Source organism: Salmo trutta, chromosome 18 (assembly GCF_901001165.1).
Source record: "Salmo trutta chromosome 18, fSalTru1.1, whole genome shotgun sequence".
NCBI classification, from domain to species: Eukaryota; Metazoa; Chordata; class Actinopteri; order Salmoniformes; family Salmonidae; genus Salmo; species Salmo trutta.
In genome coordinates, this window is record NC_042974.1 from 58477872 (window position 1) to 58500305 (window position 22434).

General features: G+C 43.8%; 1 protein-coding gene across 1 annotated transcript in view; it reads right to left on the minus strand.

The window, feature by feature from the left end:
• Nucleotides 1-859: 859 nt before the first annotated feature.
• Nucleotides 860-22434, minus strand: part of LOC115152702 (protein shisa-9B-like) — a 72281-nt gene continuing 50706 nt past the window's right edge. Inside the window, exons 3-4 of the mRNA XM_029697434.1 lie at nt 22172-22297; nt 860-2695 (exon numbers count right to left, since the gene is read on the minus strand). Of these exons, the coding sequence (XP_029553294.1) occupies nt 1326-2695; nt 22172-22297 (1496 nt within the window). The 3' untranslated portion in view covers nt 860-1325. The remainder of the gene's footprint in view (nt 2696-22171; nt 22298-22434) is intronic.

Consider the following 22434-nt stretch of genomic DNA (forward strand, 5'->3'; position numbering starts at 1 on the left):
AATCAACTACCGGGATGTTTACAACCAGTACAGAATGCTTTCTATAGGCTGCAAACTGACTATAAATTCAGGTTGTATAGATTTTACTGTTCAATTTGCTTGAAGACGTCTTGTCTTCTACTATTAGACCATTTCATATTTGGATGCCCTAGCAACAGTATTTTCCACAAACACCAGAGTGAAGTGGTCGCCAAAGTTCAAGAGGACACAGTCATACAAAAATACAAAAAAGGATTTTTTTTTTTTTTTGGCACATTGTATTAATCACAATATTCTGTAGCAATAATACACATGAGGGATGACACTTCAAGGGGAATATCTCTCAGTAGGGTTTCATAGTTATTATCGGGGCCTCGCCATACACCGTAGAACAGAAATGATTCAGAACCACATTTAGCTCTCTCTTTACATTTTCTTTACCTGAAGTTTGTCTTTTCTAAGAGGGCTAGATAGAATGAAAGAGAGAGAAAAAGGGACATGTAAAAAGATGGCGGTATCACTACAACTGGCCATGGTCTGTAGTCACATTTTTAAATATTGGATCACAGATTCTCTGTGATTCTCTGTGTGAACAGCGTTAGGACTGATGCGTTTTTCAGGAGTACAGTACTATTCTCCAGATGATGCTTCTGCCTCCTTGCCTTCGGAGCAGCAGTGATCAAGTACTGTTCTTCAAATATACAGGGCAATAATCTCCAGAATGTGTTGACGACCGAGTGAGTTTCAAGGTTACAAGAGCAGAAGAAAGCCCATAATGTTCATAGCCCAAAGCCCATAACCCATAGCCCTAAAACTGTGACCAACTAAATGGCTTTGTAGGAGAGAGCCTCTTTAATGAATGTCCTTTCCTTCCCCATAGTTTGTTGTTTCCTTGCTCAATGTTTTAGCTCCAGCCATTGCGGTGTCCATAGATCTCATATTGCTTGTCGGATTTGGTAATGCAATCCATGGCAATCTAATGTTTCCTTTTGCTGTTGCTGTATTCACGTTTCACTGTCATTGGTTGATTATGTTACCATTACACAGGAGATATTATAACACACACAATGAATTTGATACTTCTGTTGGACATTGTCATGGATATACCGCCCCCCTCCCCTGACTGAGGGTCTGTGTAGGATTGACTGACAGTCACTTGTGCAATGATCCACTCATACTGGATGACAAATGCAAGCACACTGCCACACCACCAGGGTGCTCTGTTCTGGACCCCACTACCAGGACACACCACAACCAGGGCCTTACACACCACCATCTCTGTCCTCTCCCGCTTTGCCTAATAGGTGACTCTGCTTTGGAGACTATCGTCCCCCTCTCCCACTCTCTCACACAGTCACCTCCGTCTTACTGTTGGTCACAAAGTAAGGCTGAGTGGGCAGGAAGTGCTGACTGTGGCTCTGGGAGCGGGACTGACTGTGCAGCTCGTTGATCTGCTCCACCGTGCACTGGGGCCTCTTGGAGCCGTAACCCTTCCTCCTACCCACCGTCTCAGTCCCGTCCCAGCCCTTCGGCCCCATTCCTCCCCCCATCCCCCTGGGGGCTGCAATGGTGTTGGAGCTGTAGGCCAGCGAGTGGTGTTGTTGCTGCTGATGTTGGTGGTGTTGTTGGTGAGGACCAGGAACCGTCCCGATGTGGTGGTGAGGCCCCGGGAAAGTCCCTGTTCTAGTCATGCTGGACATGGTCATGGCTCCTGGACCTTTATTACTGAGCCTGTCACCACTGTTGCTGAGTCTTTGGGGCTTCTGTCCGTTCTGCTTGGGTGCGGTCAGCATGGTGGAGCCCTGGTAGGTGCTGGATAGGATGGGCAAACTGCTGGGCATCTCTGTGATGTAGGTGGCCACTGGCTTGGGGCCCAGGGATCCCAGGGTGCTGATGGGACTCAAAGGGTTGTTGTGGGCCATGGAGTTGTTGTGGGCCATGGGGTTGTTGTGGGCCATGGGGTTGTTGTGGGCCATGGGGTTGTTGTGGGCCATGGAGTTGTTGTGGGCCATGGGGTTGTTGTGGGCCATGGGGTTGTTGTGGGCCATGGGGTTGTTGTGGGCCATGGGATTGTTGTGGGCCATGGGGTTGATGTGGGACATCGGCTTGATGTGGGACGTAGTTTTGTTGTGGGACATGGGTTTGGTGTGGGACATGGGCTTGATGTGGGGCATGGGGTTGTTGTGGGACATGGGGTTGTTGTGGGCCATGGGGTTGTTGTGGGGCATGGGGTTGTTGTGGGCCATGGGGTTGTTGTGGGCCATGGGGTTGTTGTGGTCCATGGGGTTGTTGTGGGGCATGGGGTTGATGTGGGGCATGGGGTTGTTGTGGGCCATGGTGTTGTTGTGGGGCATGGGGTTGATGTGGGGCATGGGGTTGTTGTGGACCATGGGGTTGTTGTGGGCCATGGGGTTGTTGTGGGCCATGGGGTTGTTGTGGGCCATGGAGTTGTTGTGGGCCATGGGGTTGTTGTGGGCCATGGGGTTGTTGTGGGCCATGGGGTTGTTGTGGGCCATGGGGTTGTTGTGCGCCATGGGGTTGTTCATTGGATTGTGGGTAATGGTGGGGTTATTCATTAGGTTGTGGGACATAGTGTTGTTGGTCATGGGGTTCATAGGTCGTATAGGGTTCATGTGTTGGAGGGGGAGGCCTCCTTTGGACGGCAGCTCCATCATCAGACGCGGTTTGTTGTAGAAGTCACCGTTGGACTTGGCCGCTGCATGGGGATAGAGGCAGAAGCACAGGTTAGGGAAAGAGGTTTCCTAGTTTATAACACAGATGGGCAACTACGGTCCTCAAGCACTTTTGGTATCCTATATACTGTAAAAGTAGAAAAAAGTATTATCTTTATTTACAAGGACAACATTTTCAGTTATTTTTCAGGTTGTGCACTTACAATTACCTTCAACTCTGGTTCTACTGTAATGCACTCTGGTTCTTACTGTAAACAAGCTGGTTCTTACTGTAATACACTGGTTCTTACTGTAATACACTGGTTCTCACTGTAATACACGCTGGTTCTTACTGTAATACACTGGTTCTTACTGTAATACACTGGTTCTTACTCTAATACATGCTGGTTCTTACTGTAATACACTCTGGTTCTTACTGTAATATCATACCAATAACAAACATGTAGCATTGTTCAGATAATAAGGAATTCACATCCTTCAGCCATGTCATTCAGGTTACATTCATCACACCCACTCTCTCTCACGCTGCATCTCAGATTATCAATGCCAAACTTTATTATGAACATTAGTTTCCTTTATCGAGTCTAAAAGAAAATATGTTTTCACTTAACCCTGTGGGAGGAGAAACTTATATTATATTTCAATCAACCTTTCCAACGGCCCTGGATTCATCCAGACAGACTCCCCTCAAGGAAAAGACATGAATTTCACATGATCACATATGATTTTATGTGAAGTTAATGTGATAACATGTGCAAGACATGATAACAGGAACCTACAGTTGAGCACATGTGAAAACCCAGCTGTCAAATGCAATTGAGATATTTTATCTTAAAAGGCATAATTGACATTATTCAAATGAAACAGTCATGGTCCCTGCAGGTTTTGTCTTGTTCCTGGTTTGTTTAAGGGACATCCCAATAAAGTTTTTAGGATGTTCTTAGAACGTTGTGTCATGGTCAGCTGGAGGTTTTTGTCTAGTTGCGGTGAAAATACAGTAAAATAAAGCTAAATTAAGGTATGAATGTTAAAGGACTGTATGCTGCTGTATGCTGATTACTTGGAACTCAGCTGGGAATTTCAATTCACAAACTCTTGGTTGCTAGATACCTGAAGTTCCTGCTGCACCACCAGGTATCTGGTGATGTCTCTAGACATAACGGAGATTGGCTATACATACACTACTGTTCAAAAGTTTGGGTTCACTTAGAAATGTTCTTGTTTTTGAAAGAAAGCTATTTTTGTCCATTAAAATAACATCAAATTGATCAGAAATACAGTGTAGACATTATTAATGTTGTAAATGACTATTGTAGCTGGAAATGGCAGATTTTTTATGGAATATCTACATTGGCGTACAGAGGTCCATTAACAGCAACCATCACTCCTGTGTTCCAATGGCACGTTGTGTTAGCTAATCCAAGTTTATCATTTTAATAGCCTAATTGATCATTAGAAAACCCTTTTGCAATTATGTTGGCCCTTCCCTGTAGCTCAGTTGGTAGAGCATGGTGTTTGCAATGCAAGGTGTTTGCAACGTCAGGTTGTGGGTTCGATTCCCACGGGGGGCCAGTAAGAAAAGAAATTAAAAAAAATGTATGAAATGAAAAACGAAATGTATGCATTCACCAATGTAAGTGGCTCTGGATATGAGCGTCTGCTAAATGACTAAAATGTAAATGTATGTTAGCACAGCTGAAAACTGTTGTTCTGATTAAAGAAGCAATAAAACTAGCCTTTTTTAGATTAGTTGAGTATCTGGAGCATCAGCATTTGTGTGTTCGATTACAGGCTCAAAATGGCCAGAAACAAACAACTTTCTTCTGAAAGTCATCAGTCTATTCTTGTCCTGAGAAATGAAGGCTATTCCATTCGAGAAATTGCCAAGAAACTGAAGATCTTGTACAACGCTGTGTACTACTCCCTTCACAGAACAGCGCAAACTGGATCTAACCAGAATAGAAAGAGGAGTGGGAGGCCCCGGTGCACAACTGAGCAAGAGGACAAGTACATTAGAGTGTCTAGTTTGAGAAAGTCACAAGTCCTCAACTGGCAGCGTCAATAAATAGTACCCACAAAACACCAGTCTCACCGTCAATAGAGGCGACTCCGGGATGCTGCCCTTTAATATATGGAAAAACAGATAGTAAAAAATACATCAAAAGGAAGTTTGTTTTAAAGTGTTTGCCCTATATCTGAGATGGGGCCATCCTGAGTTGTGGGCATCCTAGACCAAAACAACCTCTCCATAGAGGGGCCATATTAGTGTGTAGACCAAACTATTCGGACTCTACAGACAGAAGTCGGCAGATTGGCGGTACTGACTTCAGACGAGTCCCGTGACGCTTGGGGGGTTGTAGACGGAGAACACCATCGTGATTGTGAGAGTCCATAGAGGGATCATAGAGGGATCATATTAGTTTGTAGGCCAATCCGTTCGGCCGCTACAGATGTTTTCGTGAAAAGACCGATTTTCGGGATGTCTCGTGGTCTGACAAACAAATCAAATCAAATCAAAGTTTATTTGTCACGTGCGCCAAATACAACAGGTGTTGTAGACCTTACAGTGAAACGCTTACTTACAGGCTCTAACCAATAGTGCAAAAAAATGTATTAGGAGAACAATAGGTAGGTAGAGAAATAAAACAACGGTAAAAAGACAGGCTATATACAGTAGCGAGGCTATAAAAGTAGCGAGGCTACATACAGACACCGGTTAGTCAGAATGATTGAGGTAGCATGTACATGTAGATATGGTTAAAGTGACTATGCATATATGATGAACAGAGAGTAGCAGTAGCGTAAAAGAGGGGTTGGTGGGTGGGACACAATGCAGATAGCCCGGTTAGCCAATGTGCAGAAGCACTGGTTGGTCGGCCCAACTGAGGTAGTATGTACATGAATGTATAGTTAAAGTGACTACGCATATCTGATAAACAGAGAGTAGCAGCAGCGTAAAAAGAGGGGTTTGGGGGGGGGGCACGCAATGCAAATAGTCCGGGTAGCCATTTGATCACCTGTTCAGGAGTCTTATGCCTTGGGGGTAAAAACTGTTGAGAAGACTTTTTGTTCTAGACTTGGCACTCCGGTACCGCTTGCCATGCGGTAATAGAGAGAACAGTCTATGACTGGGGTGGCAGGGGTCTTTGACAATTTTTAGGGCCTTCCTCTGACACCGCCTGGTGTAGAGGTCCTGGATGGCAGGCAGCTTAGCCTCAGTGATGTACTGGGCCGTACACACTACCCTCTGTAGTGCCTTGCGGTCAGAGGCCAAGCAATTGCTGTACCAGGAAGTGACACAACCAGTCAGTATGCTATCGATGTTGCAGCTGTAGAAATTTTTGAGGATCTTAAGTCCCAAGCCAAATCTTTTTAGTTTCCTGTGGGGGAATAGGCTTTGTCGTGCCCTCTTCACGACTGTCTTGGTGTGTTTGGACCATTCTAGTTTGTTGTTGATGTGGATACCAAGGAACTTGAAGCTCTCAACCTGTTCCACTACAGCCCCGTCGATGAGAATGGGGGCGTGCTTGGTCCTCGTTTTCCTGTAGTACACAATCATCTCCTTAGTCTTGGTTACGTTGAGGGATAGGTTGTTATTCTGGCACCACCCGGCCAGGTCTTTGACTTCCTCCCTATAGGCTGTCTCGTTGTTGTCGGGGATCAGGCCTACCACTGTTGTGTCGTCTGCAAACTTAATGATGGTGTTGGAGTCATGCCTGGCCATGCAGTTGTGGGAGAACAGGGAGTACAGGAGGGGACTGAGCACGCACCCCTGGGGAGCTCCAGTGTCGAGGATTAGCGTGGCAGATGTGTTGCTACCTACCCTCACCACCTGGGGGCGGTCTGTCAGGAAGTCCAGGATCCAGTTGCAGAGGGAGGTGTTTAGTCCCAGGATCCTTAGCTTAGTGATGAGCTTTGAGGGAACTTACGGTGTTGAACGCTGAGCTGTAGTCAATGAATAGCATTCTCACATAAGCGTTCCTTTTGTCCACGTGGGAAAGGGCAGTGTGGAGTGCAATAGAGATTGCCTCATCTGTGGATCTGTTTAGGCGGTATGCAAATTGGAGTGGGTCTAGGGTTTCTGGGATAATGGTGTTGATGTGAGCCATTACCAGCCTTTCAAAGCACTTCATGGCTACGGACGTTAGTGCTACAGGTCTGTAGTCATTTAGGCAGGTTGCCTTTGTGTTCTTAGGCACAGGGACTATGGTGGTCTGCTTGAAACATGTTGGTATCACAGACTCAATCAGGGGCATGTTGAAAATGTCAGTGAAGACACCTGCCAGTTGGTCAGCACATGCCCGGAGCACATGTCCTGGTAATCTGTCTGGCCCCGCAGCCTTGTGTGTGTTGACCTGTTTAAAGGTCTTACTCACGTCGGCTACGGAGAGCGTGATCACACAGTCGTCCGCCTCAGTGTTGCTTGCCTTGAAGAGAGCATAGAAGTGATTTAGCTCATCTGGTAGGCTCTTGTCACTGGGCAGCTCCAGGCTGTGCTTCCCTTTGTAGTCTGTAATAGTTTGCAAGCCCTGCCACATAAGACGAGCATCGGAGCCGGTGTAGTATGATTCAATGTTAGCCCTGTATTGACGCTTTGCCTGTTTAATGGTTCGTCGCAGGGCATAGCAGGATTTCTTGTAAGCTTCCGGGTTAGAGTCTCGCACCTTGAAGGCGGCAGCTCTACCCTTTAGCTCGAATACCCTTTAGTGCGAATGTTGCCTGTAATCCATGGCTTCTGGTTGGGGTATGTACATACAGTCACTGTGGGACGACATCCTCGATGCACTTATTGATAAAGCCAGTGACTGATGTGGTGTACTCCTCAATGCCATCGGAAGAATCCCGGAACATGTTCCAGTCTGTGATAGCAAAACAGTCCTGTAGTTTAGCATCTGCTTCATCTGAACACTTTTTTATAGACTGAGTCACTGGTGCTTCCTGCTTTAACTTTTGCTTGTAAGCAGGAATCGGGAGGATAGAGTTGTGGTCGGATTTACCAAATGTCGGGCGAGGGAGAGCTTTGTATGTGTCTCTGTGTGTGGAGTACAGGTGATCTAGAATTATTTTCCCTCTGGTTGCACATTTAACATGTTGATAGAAATTTGGTAGCACTGATTAAAGTTTCCCTGCATTAAAGTCTCCGGCCAATAGGAGCGCCGCCTCTGGGTGAGTGGTTTCCTGTTTGCTTATTTCCTTATACAGCTGACTGAGTGCGGTCTTAGTGCCAGCATCTGTCTGTGGTGGTAAATAAACAGCCACGAAAAGTATAGTTGAAAACTCTCTAGGCAAGTAGTGTGGCCTGCAATTTATCACAATATACTCTACTTAAATCTAGCAAAATCTAGAGACTTCCTTAGATTTTGTTTACCAGCTGTTGTTTACAAATATGCACAGACTGCCCCCTCCTCGTCTTACCAGAGTGTGCTGTTCTATCTTGCCGGTGCAGCGTTTATCCCGCTAGCTGAATATCCATGTCGTCATTCAGCCACGATTCCGTGAAACATAGGATATTACAGTTTTTGATGTCCCGTTTGTAGAATATTCGTGATCATACCTCATCTAGTTTATTGTCCAATGATTGCACGTTGGCGAGTAGTATTGACGGTAATGGCAGCTTTCCCACTTGCCTTTTCCGGGTCCTGACAAGGCATCCGGCTCTTTGTCCTCTGTACCTGCGTCGCTTCCTCTTGCAAATAACGGGGATGTCGGCCCTGTCGGGTGTTTGGAGAATGTCTTGTGCGTCTTGCTTGTTGAAGAAAAATTCTTTGTTTAATCCGAGGTGAGTGATCGCTGTCCTGATATCCAGAAGCTCTTTTTTGACGTAAGATATGGTTGCAGAAACATTATGTACAAAATAAGTCACAAATAACGCGAGAAAAACCACATAATAGCACAATTGGTTGGGCGCCCGTAAAACTACTGCCATTTCTTCCGGCACCATTTTCGCTGTAGCTCGGCCACCTTCCGTTGTACAAGCCGCCAATGGCGGATGTGGTAGATTGAGACGCAGCCAATGCAAAAAAACAGATATCTCTAGCTTAAAAAGACAGAATTTGATCTGGGTTTTTTATTATGCTAATATCGACTCTAGGGGTTTAAATAATACACATTGGCATTTAAGACAATTATATTATATTATATTATATTATATGACTGAGAGACTGAAAAACAGCTTCTATCTCAAGGCCATCAGCCTGTTAAACAGCCATCACTAGCACATTAGAGGCTGCTGCCTATAAACATAGACTAGGAATCACTGGCCACTTTAAGGAATGGAACACTAGTCACTTTAATAATGTTTACATATCTGGCATTACTCATCTCATATGTATATATTGTTTTCTATTCTATTCTACGGTATCTTAGTCACTTATTAATGCTTACATATCTTGTATTTTGTATAAAATTTGATTTGATTTGACTGTTGCCTCCTGTTTAAGTTTATTGTGTTGGTAATGACCTTTTTTATATTATAATTATTTGGGGTAGGTCATTAGCTACAGTATCTTCAGCATAGCCTAGCTTTTAGCTAGCTAGCAAGCTGCTCTGCGGTGCAAGCTATCTTGACTTGCTAGAAAGTTATAGAAACAAGTTGAGGAAAAAGTAACTAAACAAAACATATTTATTATCAACAGAAACAATATGTCTCTCCTGTTTTGAATGAAAATGTCATTGTTACGTTCCCCAGTTTCTGTGTTGTGGTTTGTGTATTTGTATGTATGTATTTCAGGAAATAGCTTCCTTTCCTGAAATTCTCCAAGCAGCTGATTGGTCGGCCCCATTACTGATTGGAGAGCTGACCCCGCCTCCTCGTCAGGACGCAGCTGTCTCCAATTAACAACTCCTTCTCCAGCTATATAAGCCAGTGTTCTGTTGCTCAGAGAGAGGGATGATTGCTAATTCTGTGTTCAGAGTTTTCTTAAGTATTGTGTAGCTGCTGATTTGAGGTGTGTGTGTGTGTGTGTGTGTGTGTGTGTGTGTGTGCGCGTGCGTGCGTGCGTGCGTGCGTGCGTGCGTGCGTGCGTGCGTGCGTGCGTGCGCCAATAGAACTGTGGTTTTGGTTATTGGAATTGCTTAATTACATTTGTATTATTCTGTTTCATTTGTTACCAGGGGGGAAGGGGAAGGCACCTAGGGAGAGTTTAGGCAAGAGGCCCGCGGGCACACATTACCCGTAGTAGTTTACTGTCTATGCACACTAGGGAAGACCTGGGTGGACCATCCCCTGTATTTTGGTTAGTGCACCAGGTGGTGCTAGTTAGGTAAGTAGTGGGTAGGCAGGTAAGGTAGGAGAGGGGGCTTTGATATTTACTTTCTTTGCTTTGATTACGTCCAGCCCCTTTTCCCCAAACGTACCGTGCGAAGGAAGAAATTCCCTGTAAGCGGTATTCTCGGCCTTTTGTCATCCTTACTCACACCTACAGTCCATACCTCTTTCACACCACGGAGAGTTGAGTTGTAGCTGGGTGTTGCGTTCCCTCTTACTAGAGGCGTGCGTAACAGTCATATTTTGCAATCTCCCAAAATACTTTAACATTTTAGTCATTTAGCAGATGCTCTTATCCAGAGCGATTTTTTTTTTCTTTATTTAAATTGTTTTTTGTTTTTTTCCCATAATGGTCCCCCGTGGGAATCGAACCCACAACCCTGGCGTTGCAAACACCATGCTCTACCAACTGAGCCACAAAATAAATGTGATATCGGATGAGAGACTATGCTCTCCTCCATCTTGTCTTGCGTTGTGAAACCAAGGGGCCAGGATTCTGGTCTAGAAGCACAGCTTTGACTGCTCCTAAAGTGTTGCATCGGTACTGCAGTTTTAACTGACACCCGGCCCAGAAAGACAATTTCCATACACCGCCACATAGAAGTCAGATTAGAAAATTCCTAACAAGACACTTTAATCATCACCTTTGTGCACAAAACATCCATTGAATTAGTCAAATAATTGTTGCTGAGGCCAATCCTATTTTACATCCCTCACAGCCAAAGATACAGTTTTAGCATTTTATAGTCATCCAATGTCTGCCATGTTTGTGGACCTTGTGATGACGTAGTCGCTGCTCGCGCTGCTCCCTGTGTGCACTGAGTGCTAGTGCACATGTGATGTTAATCTTTTTCAAATCAAATTTGAATTGTACATGCTTCCTAAACAACAGGTGTAGACTAACCTAGCGCTCCGATACCACTTGCCGTGAGGTAGTAGAGAGAACAGTCCATGACCTGGGCGGCTGGAGTCCTTGACAATCTCCAGGGCCTTCCCCCGCCTGGCATAGAGGTCAGGGATGTTGGTCCCTATAAACCGTATGCAACACGGATATAGACGGTCCGTGAATCGGCGTATGGGAACGTGAGTAGATTGGAAAACACCTCACACTGCTGCTCATGCTCCCAGGTGATATTTATTTACAATGTTTCGACCTTTTGATCTTCATTAGGCAACATGAGTAGATTACCTTGACAACAGGCGGACATCTAAGATGCAGTCTTCAGTTCTTATTAAACCTCAGTGTGTGTAACCCTATCCTATGGTCTCCGTCCAGTAGCGGAACAAGACTGAATGAAATTGACGAACTGTGTAATGGAATATGTCACGTTGTAAATGGGGCATCATGATGAAGTCTCTCCTGCTCACGGTGTTGTTCATGCACTGCTTGATAGCAGCCAAGTCAAGCTAAAAGTTGTAGAACACAGCAACAAGTACAGACTTGCCATCTGATCCAAAACATTTCCGATACTCGCTCACCTGCTGCCCGTAATGGATCCTTTCCCAGATATGGAAAGCCGTTCAGCATGAATCCGAATAATACTCATCAGAGATGTCTTGATCCATTTCTTCCCTACTGAGTATTTTTCATTCAGATCTTGTAGCAACACTAACACAACATGTGCATCCATTCCTCTTGGTCTAGCCGTTGGAAATGATGCACGCTCTCACTGTGGGCCGAAATTAGATTGATAAAGAATTTTTGGATTCGGTGGACTGATACAGGGTACACCGTTTTGAGATTATAATTAGAATAGATACACTAGAATGGTCCACCCTGTTCACAATTTGTGATTACATAACTATGCATTGTTCGCTTCCCTTCTCTAATCAACTCACCCATTCTCCCCCATCATACTATACTTCATTTATTTCATCTGTTATATGTGTGAAACTGTGGCGGTCGGTGCCGTTTAAGATGAGGGAGGATGATATTTTTTTTTCAATGAGCATGGCCTTATTTCTATTACACCATATTGGATGACTGTCATTCATATTCCATTCACCTAGCCCAATGTAACATTGATAGGTTTAGGCTACTACATGATACTAACATTTTCCCTGTACCCATCATGAGGTTGCTACAACCTAGCCTACGAATGAAAGTTTACAATGTACAGTAGGTGCACAGGTTGAAATAATTTTGAGTAATCAAGGTGACAGACAGTGACACATTCGATACCGCTTTGCACACTCATGCCTGCATCTAGCTGATCTAGGGTGTAATCATTAGTCCAACAGTTGCAAACGAGAGTTTCTAATGAACAAATTCAGGTACGTTTATCTCCGTTTTCGTTCCGTTTGCTTCCGTTAAATTTTGTTTTTCAACAGAATCGGCGCAATGAATACACCCCTGATCATAAGCAATGAGGCGGCAGGTATCCTAGTGGCTACCTAACCACTAGGCTAGCTGGGGCGGCAGGTATCCTAGAGGTTAGAGCATTGGGCCAGTAACTGAAAGGTTGCTAGATCAAATCCCTGAGCTGACAAGGTAAAAATCTGTTCTGCCCCTGAACAAGGCAGTTACTGTTCCTAGGCCATCATTGTAAATAAGAATTTGTTCTTAGCTGACTTGCCTGGTTAAATAAAGGTAAAAAAAACTGTGTACTTTCAAAGCAGCCACATACAAACAGCTTGTTTGCATGTGTCTTGGTTGTGTGCTTAGGGTCATTGTCCTGTTGGAAGGTGAACCTTTGCCCACAGTCTGAGGTCCTGAGCGCTCTGGAGCAGATTTACATCAAGGATCTCTCTCTGTGTGTGCTTTCGGAAAGTATTCAGACTCTTAGATTTTTTTCAACATTTTGTTAGGTTACAGCATTATTCTAAAATTGATTAAAAATAATTGTTTTTCTCATCAATCTACACACAATAACCCATAATGACAAAGCAAAAACGGGTTTTAGAAATACTTTACCTAAGTATTCAGACCAATTACTCAGTACTTTGTTGAAACACCTTTGGCAGTGATTACGGCCTCGAGTCTTCTTGGGTATGACACTACAAGCTTGGCACACCTGTATTTGGGGAGTTTCTCTCATTCTTCTCTGCAGATCCTCTCAAGCTCTGTCAGGTTGGATGGGGAGCGTCGCTGCACAGCTATTTTCAGGTCTCTCCAGAGATGTTCAATTCCAGGCTCTGGCAAGGCCACTCAAGGACATTTAGAGACTTGTCCTGAAGCCACTCCTGTGTTGTCTTGGTTGTGTGCTTAGGGTCATTGTCCTGTTGGAAGGTGAACCTTCGCCCCCAGTCTGAGGTCCTGAGCGCTCTGGAGCAGGCTTTCATCAAGGATCTCTCAGTACTTTGCTCCATTCATCTTTGCCTCGATCCTGACTAGTCTCCCAGTCCCTGCCGCTGAAAAACATCCTCACAGCATGATGCTGCCACAACCATGCTTCACCTTGGTGCCAGGTTTCTTCCAGACGGGACACTTGGTATTCAAGCCAAAGAGTTCAATCTTGGTTTCATCAGACCAGAGAATCTTGTTTCTCATAATTAGTCTTTAGGTGCCTTTTGGCAAACTCCAAGCGGGCTGTCATGTGCCTATTACTGAGGAGTGGCTTCCGTCTGGCCACTCTACTATAAAGGTCTAATTGGTGGAGTGCTGCAGAGATGGTTGTCTTTTTGGAAGGTTCTCCCATCTCCACAGAGGAACTCTAGAGCTCTGTCAGAGTGACAATCGGGTTTTTGGTCACCTCCCTGACCAAGGCCCTTCTCCCCCAGTTTGCTCAGTTTTCCCTGGCGGCCAGCTCTAGGAAGAGTCTTGGTGGTTCCAAACTTCTTCCATTTAAGAATGATGGAGACCACTGTGTTCTTGGGGAGCTTCAATGCTGCAGAAATGTTTTGGTACCCTTCCCCAGATGTGTCTCAGCACAATCCTGTCTCTGAGCTCTATGTACAATTCCTTCAACCTCATGGCTTGGTTTTTGCTTTTCCTTCATTCCAGGTGAAGCTGGTTGAGAGAATGCCAAGAGTGTGCAAATCAAGAAAAAGGGTGGCTACTTTGAAGAATCTCAAAATAAACATATTTTGATTTGTTTAACACTTTTTTGGTCACTACATGATTCCATATGTGGTATTTTATAGTTTTGATGTCTTTACTATTATTCTACAATGTAGAAAATAGTAGAAATAAAGAAATATCCTGAAATTTGTAGGTGTCCACATTTTTGAATGGTACTGTACAGTATGTTCTTGATTAAAAAAATAAGCATCTGGTGGCCCTGCTGAGACATTAATGCACTCCAGACCAAAAGGTTGTGTCACGCCCTGTCCATAGAGAGCCATTGTTTCTCTATGGTGTAGTAGGTAAGGGCGTGACTAGGGGGTGATCTAGTATATCTTCACAGCCCAGGACGTTCTGTGCCAGCTCCTCACACTTGCCGTGCGAGGTGTGTCATCGAACCGGTACCATTGATGCCGGCTATACGCACTAGGTCTCCAGTACGTCTCCACAGCCCAGTACGTCCTGTGCCAGCTCCACGCACCAGGCCTCCAGTGCCCCCCCCCCCAAGTCCGGTACGTTATGTGCCGGCCCCACGCATCAGGCCTCTAGTGTGCCTTCCCGGTCCGGAGCTTCCAGCGACGATCCCCGGTCCGGAGCTTCCGGCGACGGTCCCTGGTCCGGAGCTTCCGGCGACGGCGTCCAGTTCAGCTCCATGGCAGGAGCCTCCCTCTGCACCGGTGCCCAGTCCAGGCATGGTGTCCAGTCCAGCTCCAAGGCCGGAGCCTGCGCCGATGCCCAGTCCAAGCAAGGCGTCCAGTCCCGCTCCATGGCAGGAACCTTCATCGGCACCGATGTCCAGGCCAGGGCTGGTGTCCAGTCCCGCTCCATGGCAGGAGCCTTCCTTGACACCGAGGTCCAATCCAGGCACAGTGTTCAGCCCGGGTCCATGGCTGGATCCGCGGGATGAGCGGGTTCTTCGGCCCGCACCAGAGCCGCCCCCGATGCTGGCGGTTCCGAGGGATGAGCGGGTTCTTCGTCCCGCACCAGAGCCGCGACCGACACTAATCACCCCCCCCCCCCAATTTGGTTTCAGGTTTTGCTGCCGGAGTCCGCACCTTTGGGGGGGGGGGGGGGGGGTACATTTAGCGAATGCTCTTATCCACAGCAACTGTCACGCCCTGACCATAGACAGCCATTGTTTCTCTATGGTGTAGTAGGTCAGGGCGTGACTAGGGGGTGATCTAGTATATCTTTGTCTATGTTGTGTTCTAGTTTCTTTTTCTATGTTGGTGTTTTGTATGATTCCCAATTAGAGGCAGCTGTTAATCGTTGTCTGTAATTGGGGATCATATTTAATTGATGTTACCCTAAGATAGGGGGCGCCACAGCGCATTTTGAAAAAAAATCGTACCCATTTTAAACGGCCTACTACTCAAACTCAGAAGCTAGGATATGCATATAATTAATACTTGTGGATAGAAAACACCCTAAAGTTTCTAAAACTGTTTGAATGGTGTCTGTGAGTATAACAGAACTCATATGGCAGTCAAAACCCCGAGACCGATCGAAACAGGAAGTGGAATTCTGAATTGTGGACTCAACTTCACATCTTTGCCTATTAATCACACCGTGAGCTATGGTTCATTGAGCACTTCCTATTGCTTCCACTAGATGTCCCCAGTCTTTACAAAGTGGTTTGAGCCTTCTACTGTGGAAACTGACAGAATGACACACTGTTGAAATTGGTCACAGGAGGAGGGCCATCACCATTATGACGCCGGCGGCCCTGTCTACCCCCTCCTTTCGAAACGTTTTGAAACACAATACAATCGTCCCCCTCGAATCTTATTGGCTCTCTTGTTGAAACAGGCCCTGAAGATTCATGTTATACAACGTTTGACTTGTTTGAACGAACCTAAATGGGGGAAAAATTTTTTTTTTTTCGAAATGGCTGTCCCGCGTGCCCGACGAAGGTTTTGGATCAGCCTTCAGACGCGCTAACAACAGCAAGCTAATGGAACATAAAGGATGGACTTTTTCGAACGAAAATACATTTGTTGTGGACCTGGGATTCCTGGAAGTGCTTTCTGATGAAGACAACCAAAGGTAAGGGATTATTGACAATAGTATACAAGATTAGATGTGATATGCGATTGTTCCAAGATGGCGCAGAGCTGTATTTACTAGGTAATTTGCTGAGTATCGCATCCCCTTTTATCGCAAAGTGTGATTACCCAGTGAAGTTATTTTTAAATCTGGTATTACAGGTGCTTTCAAGAGATATTCATCTATAAATCTTAGAATGACAATATTACATTTTAAAAATGTTTTTGAATAGTAATTGAGTAAATTGTAGCACTGTTTCCCGGGATGCATTTGAGGGAAAATAGTTAGTCAACGTCATGCGCCGATGTAAAATGCTGTTTTTATATATAAATATGAACTTTATCGAACAAAAGAATGCATGCATTGTGTAACATGATGTCCTAGGTGTGTCATCTGATGAAGTTTGTAAAAGGTTAGTGCTGCATTTAGCTGTTTTTTGGTTATTTGTGATGCATGTGGTTGGTCGGAAAATGGCTATGTGGCTACTTTTACGATGTACTCCTCTAACATAATCTAATGTTTTGCTTTTCCTGTAAAGCCTTTTTGAAATCGGACAACGTGGGTCGATTCAGGAGAGGTGTATCTATAAAACGATATGAGACAGTCCTATATTCGTTATGCTAATGTCGATAGGAGTTTTTCGCTGGATGTTCGTCCCGCTTACGGGACGAGAGCGTCAAGATTAAGTAGTTATTTTTCCCACCTGTGGTTGTGGGATCTGGTTTCTGTGTAGTTGCCTATGAGCACTGCTTGAGCTTCCCGTATCGTTTATTCTTTATTGTTTTGTGCGTTTCACTTAAATAAAATATGTGGAACCCAGATCACGTTGCACGTTGGTCCGAGTATGCTTCCAGTTCGTACGACGAGCGTGACAGGTTGCAAGTTCTACTCCCCAGAGCATTTATGCACACTTAATGTCAAGTGTCCCTGAGCTCTGCTACTTTTTCATTGGTGTTGTCAGATTATCACACAATTACTGACTTGAGTCTGGGAAACTTTCAGCAGTGCAAAAATGTATTCATGCCAATAAATATGTGTCCGATCTCTGTCTTGGCGACAAACCCGGTGGCGTAGCAAGAAATTCAGGTTGCTAGATGATTTCACATGTGGAAAATGTGTAATGTGAAATCAGTAATGATGAAATCAGTAATGTGAAATCATGTTAAAATGTGTTTTTGGAACATGTCAGATGTGACGGCGGCAGGTAGCCTAGCACTTAAGAGCGTTAATCCAGTAACCAGAAGATTGATGGTTCGAACCCCCAAGCCGATGAGGAGAAAAACATCTGATATGCCCTATAGGACAAGGCACATAACCCTAATTACTCCTGTAAGTTGCTCTGGATAAGAGCATCTACTAAAATGTAAATTCCACATGTGAAAACATGTTCTTGGAACACTTCACATGTGACAGTGGTACGCTGTTCAGTTAAAATATGACCCCATCTGGGATTTTAACTCATAACCTCTGGATTTGAGGGACGCTGACCTTTCTGCTGCACCACAAAATCTGTAACATTCCCCTACACATTCCTTACCTATAATTCATCTCTGCACTTAGCAACAGAGTGCCATCTGACTGCTATTTTACTTATCAGTTAATCTGACTATTCTCTCAACATTGATTTAATTTACTTATCTCAGCAATTTGAGGGTTTTCTGTATAGTTGTCTAATGTTGGTGTGGCATATTATTTAATGATACTCCTGAATCACTGTGATACATATAATAGTTTTTCTTGAGTGTATTTTTTACTTTGAAGTCCAAAGTGTAGGAATACAGGTGAAATCAGTCATTGACACAGACGTGGTAGTCTGACTACCAGTTAGCTAACATTCCACTCTTTGCCACTCCTTGTCATTACCTTTTATACAGACATGGAGTACAGGGAGTGGATTATCTAGAGAGACTGGTACCCAGGCTATAGACATGGTGGCGTAGCAGAAAGATCAGAATGCCATGAGTTTAAATCCCAGGTAATGACATGTTGAATAATAATTACTGTACAAATAAACATACACGATGTAGTCATGTGTACCAAATATGTATGTTAAAAACACTATGTTAAAAACACTTTGTATCATGAGTCACTTTTGTTTTCACATGTGAAGTGTTCCAAAACACATGATTTCTTATGATCTTACATTTGAAATCATGTTTTGTTTTCCATAAGGGTCCAACCCTCAATGTAACAGACTGGCTTAGATCAAACCTTGTATTCTGAATGTGAGAGCATACAGAGACCGCAGGCTACTACTTCTACGCAGGTAAATAAATGGGGAGAATTTAAATTGGACTGGCTGATCAGGGAAACGACCATCAATTGATATGAGGATGCTTCCAGGCTGGTGAGAGATGTCTAGGTCTGCCTCAGAGGCTCCCTGTCTCCCAAGACCTGTGCCCTCCAGCTTAGCCTACACCACTCCATCAGATTTCCTTGCTGAGTGCAGTCACGTTTAATTCCCCTCATTCATTTCTCTGTCGTTCATGTCAGCAAATCTCTCTTACCACTGAGAAATGTGTCCTTTTTTACCGGGTGATTCACGTTCCCCGGTTCAGTCATTACTCTTTACCCTTAGCTATTGAGCATCCTAGTGTGACTCTCAGGTTATGGTGGATGGCCCGTTGCTTTTCACGTCCTTGAAGATAGAGTCACTGGGGAAGTTTGCTCTGTAACTATACATCTATTTCATCACTCTGCTGTCCTTCCAGCGAGCATGATGAGGTGCTGTGAACGCTGAGCTTGCCTCGCATCTGCCTGCCTGCCTGCCTGCCTGGCTGCAAGTAGACCGCCTCTGGGATCAAACTCAGTCAGGCGACAGGTAAATCAATCTAGCAGCAGTCAGCTCAACGGCACACATACATTCACAGGGAAAATACTCTGTCTGTCTGTAGTCGTTCTGATGAGGAACAGAATGACTACAGACAGACAGAGTAAGTCCCTCCGGCACAAAAGGCCACAGACAGAAACAATTTAAATGTGGATGCTTGGCGGAGGTGGTGGGACTGTAGGGACTGTAGGGACTAAATTATGTGTCAACTCCAATTACGCTACAATACTATCTGAGAATGACAAATCAGAGATAGCCTAACTGTCGGTCTCTATGGCATGGGGGCAGTGGAGTTGAGACACAAATGCATTTGCATTGCAATATAATTTGCACCAGTGAACGATAGAGATAACCCTGAAGAAGGTTGGTTAAGTTTTGGGTACTGGGTCCCTTTTATTAGTTAGATTTCCCATGTCTGGTTTTAAAATCCAACAGTGTGACCTTATACAGAGATTAATTTAGGGACAGTGAAGACAGATATTGATTAACAGAATTGTGGCTTATCAGCTCTCAGCTTGAGGATTCTGTTGCTACCTTTGGGAATGCTAATTTATAAAAATGTTATTTAACCTTTATTCAAACAGGGAGTCACATTGAGATGAAAATCTATTTTACAAGAGAACCCTGTACACATTACAATAAAAACAGAATATTATAACAACATGCATATGTGTAGAAAACAATACAATTCAGTACAATAAAAAAGAAATACAAAATAAATAAACATTTAATAATAGCAATTACATTCAACTACATAGAGGTCCTCAATCAATCATTTAAACTGCCTGAGTGGCACCAGCACATGTAACTGCAGTGAACTCTGTTCCACAAATTAGGGGCAAAAAAACTAAATGAAGATATTCCCAGATCTGTGGAGACTGGAGGGATCTCTAGTGTTATCCATTCATGAGAACGGGTTTGGTAACTTATGTAACTCATTAATGAAGTTACATATAGAGGGAGTTTCTGTCAGATTGCTTTGTAAATAAATAAAAGAGAATGCAGCTCTCTTCTTACAAACAGAGAGGTCCATCCTACATTTTATACAGACCACAATGATCAGTCCTAAAATTGTCCCGTGATAAAACGTATTGCTGAATGGTAGACTGCGTCCAAGGGTTTTAAACTATAACAGAGGTTGCCGCATGCATGTAAACAATATCACCAAAATTCAATACAGGGAGAAGAGTTGTTTGAACAATCTTTCTCCTATTGTTAATACTAAGGCATGATTTATTTCGATATAAAAAAAATAAAATAATCTTGGATCTTAGCTTCTTAGTCAGATTTTCTATATGCGTTACGAAGGATAACTTGTCTTCAATCCAGACACCAAAGGTACTTATATTGAGAAACAAGCTCAACTTGGGCTCCATTTGTAGCGCAAATATGCAGCTCCTCAGGGTCAACATTTCGTGAGCTAGAGAACAGCATGAGCTTGGTTTTACTTGTATTTAACACTAATTTAAGATCTGTACGTGATTTCTGAATTGAATCAAAGTCAATTGAATCAAAGTCAAGTCAAGAACAACACTGTCGTTTAAGAGCCACTTGTGATAAGTGGAATAAGGCCAGAGCAATATGGAGGGGAGAAGAAAAAATGCTCAGTGGAAGTTCAGATAAATGAAATAACACAGCTCAAATGAAGGCTCTCCCTCTCTCTCTATCTCAGCTGTCCTCGTTGTTGTGCGTCTCCACGGTCGTAACATCAGTTCATGACTCCAGAAAATGGAGATGGCCTCTTGGGACGGTGTCTCTATTGCTCTCTAAAGCAGATTAAAATAAGTGCCTCTAGAATGAGAAGATTTCACAGAGGCTCTGAATACAGTGGGTGGGAGACCCTCTATTACAGAAATTAAATCAGATATCCTGAGGAGCAGGTAGGTGAAGATGAGAAGAAGAAAAAATGCTTTGAGGCGGAGGGGGATGGAGAGGAGGGGGAGGAGGAGATAAGCAAAATATAATCTCTCAAAAATATTTGCCGGTATCATTGGACCTCCTGCAGTACGCAGATAGCCTCATTAATACCTAGCTGAATAGATTTGGTTCACTTTATTAGTCAAACAGGAGATATGGGCCAAATCAGTCAACATTTCCCATTCTTATTTGTCTCAGATTGAATGGTTTGCTAGTGGTTATATAAACTGTGTGACATTCACACAAAACAGAAAAATACTTCCTCTTCTCTCTTATTAAAGCCCCAGCATAATGGACTGCTTTTGTGTAAACAATCACAGCAATCTGTTTCCAAGCTGAAAATTAGTCAGGGACTGAATAGTGAAGTGATGGATTGGGAATTGCATTTAAAATGATTAGCTTTCTCCTACATTTAACATCTCAATGAGAGGTGTGAGTATTCTGCATTCCCGTGATGTTGTGTTGTTGTATTATAGAGTACAGAACCAGACAGATCCCATCATTTTGTTTCTGGGGGAACTGCCTTTCGCATACTAAAGACGAAGACTTGCTTTGCTCGTATGGTATTAACATTACAAAATAGAGTGAACTAGACTCTATTCAGATAAAATATGACATCAGTGAAAGGAATGTAAAGAATGTCAATGTCAAAACAAGTTGATTCTACTTTTGATTGAGTATTATATAATTTTTATTAGTCCTTTATTTTAACAGGGAAGACATATTAAGACCTAGATCTCTTTTTCAGATATGCCCTGCACAATACAACACAAACAAACACAAAATATACATATATTTACCCATAAAAATACAAAAACACAGTCATTGGAAGCACAAGTTAAACATCATAAATCACCCAGAGAAACAGTTACATTTGTCCACAAATAATTCCCCAATCAACACTCTAAACTGCCCGAACGGCAACAGAACATTAAGATGAAATGGATTTGGGATTTTGTTCCAGCACTACGGTGCCTTGAAACTAAAAGCAGATTTACGTAGCTCGGTGGAGACCCTAGGAACATCAAGAGTTAACCAATTCTGTGAACGGGTTAGGTGTCTATACAGAAGTTTATGAAGTAGGGTCTTGTGAACAAAAAGGGAGTCATGTAGAGATCTACAGGTCTTTAGCGAAGTCCAGCCAACCTTTTGATACAGGATGCAGTGATAAGTATCAAAACTGTCAGCTGTAACAAAAGGAAGGGCATTATGGTAGATGGCATCCATCACACCCATCGGTCTTCAGTTCCAGCGAAAGTGGGCAGTATACAGAAATCCTTCATGAAATGTTGTGTACACAATGATCACGAATAGAAATGGTATTTGATCAAGCTTAGTCATTGGGCTGTTCTGGTTGGAACAAGGCTGACTTACTTAGTGCAACCCAGGCCTCTACAAACACAAAGCAGAACAAAGCGGATAGAGCAGACACTCACCTACGAGCTTGAGAGAGGCGTACTTGTTGAGTTCCTTCCCAGGTCGTTGCTGGTTCAGAGCAGGGTAGGGGAGTGGCTGGCCCATGGTGGGACCTGGACCCACGTTGTTGTTAATCTGACCTCCCTCTGTAGAGACAAGACACAAAATGGGGTAATGTTAGATGACTTTGGTACCAACATGGCCTCATTAGAATATGTCAAGACAGTGACATTTGTCCATTGTAGTTATACGTCACTAACACTTGTGGTGACATTTTACACAC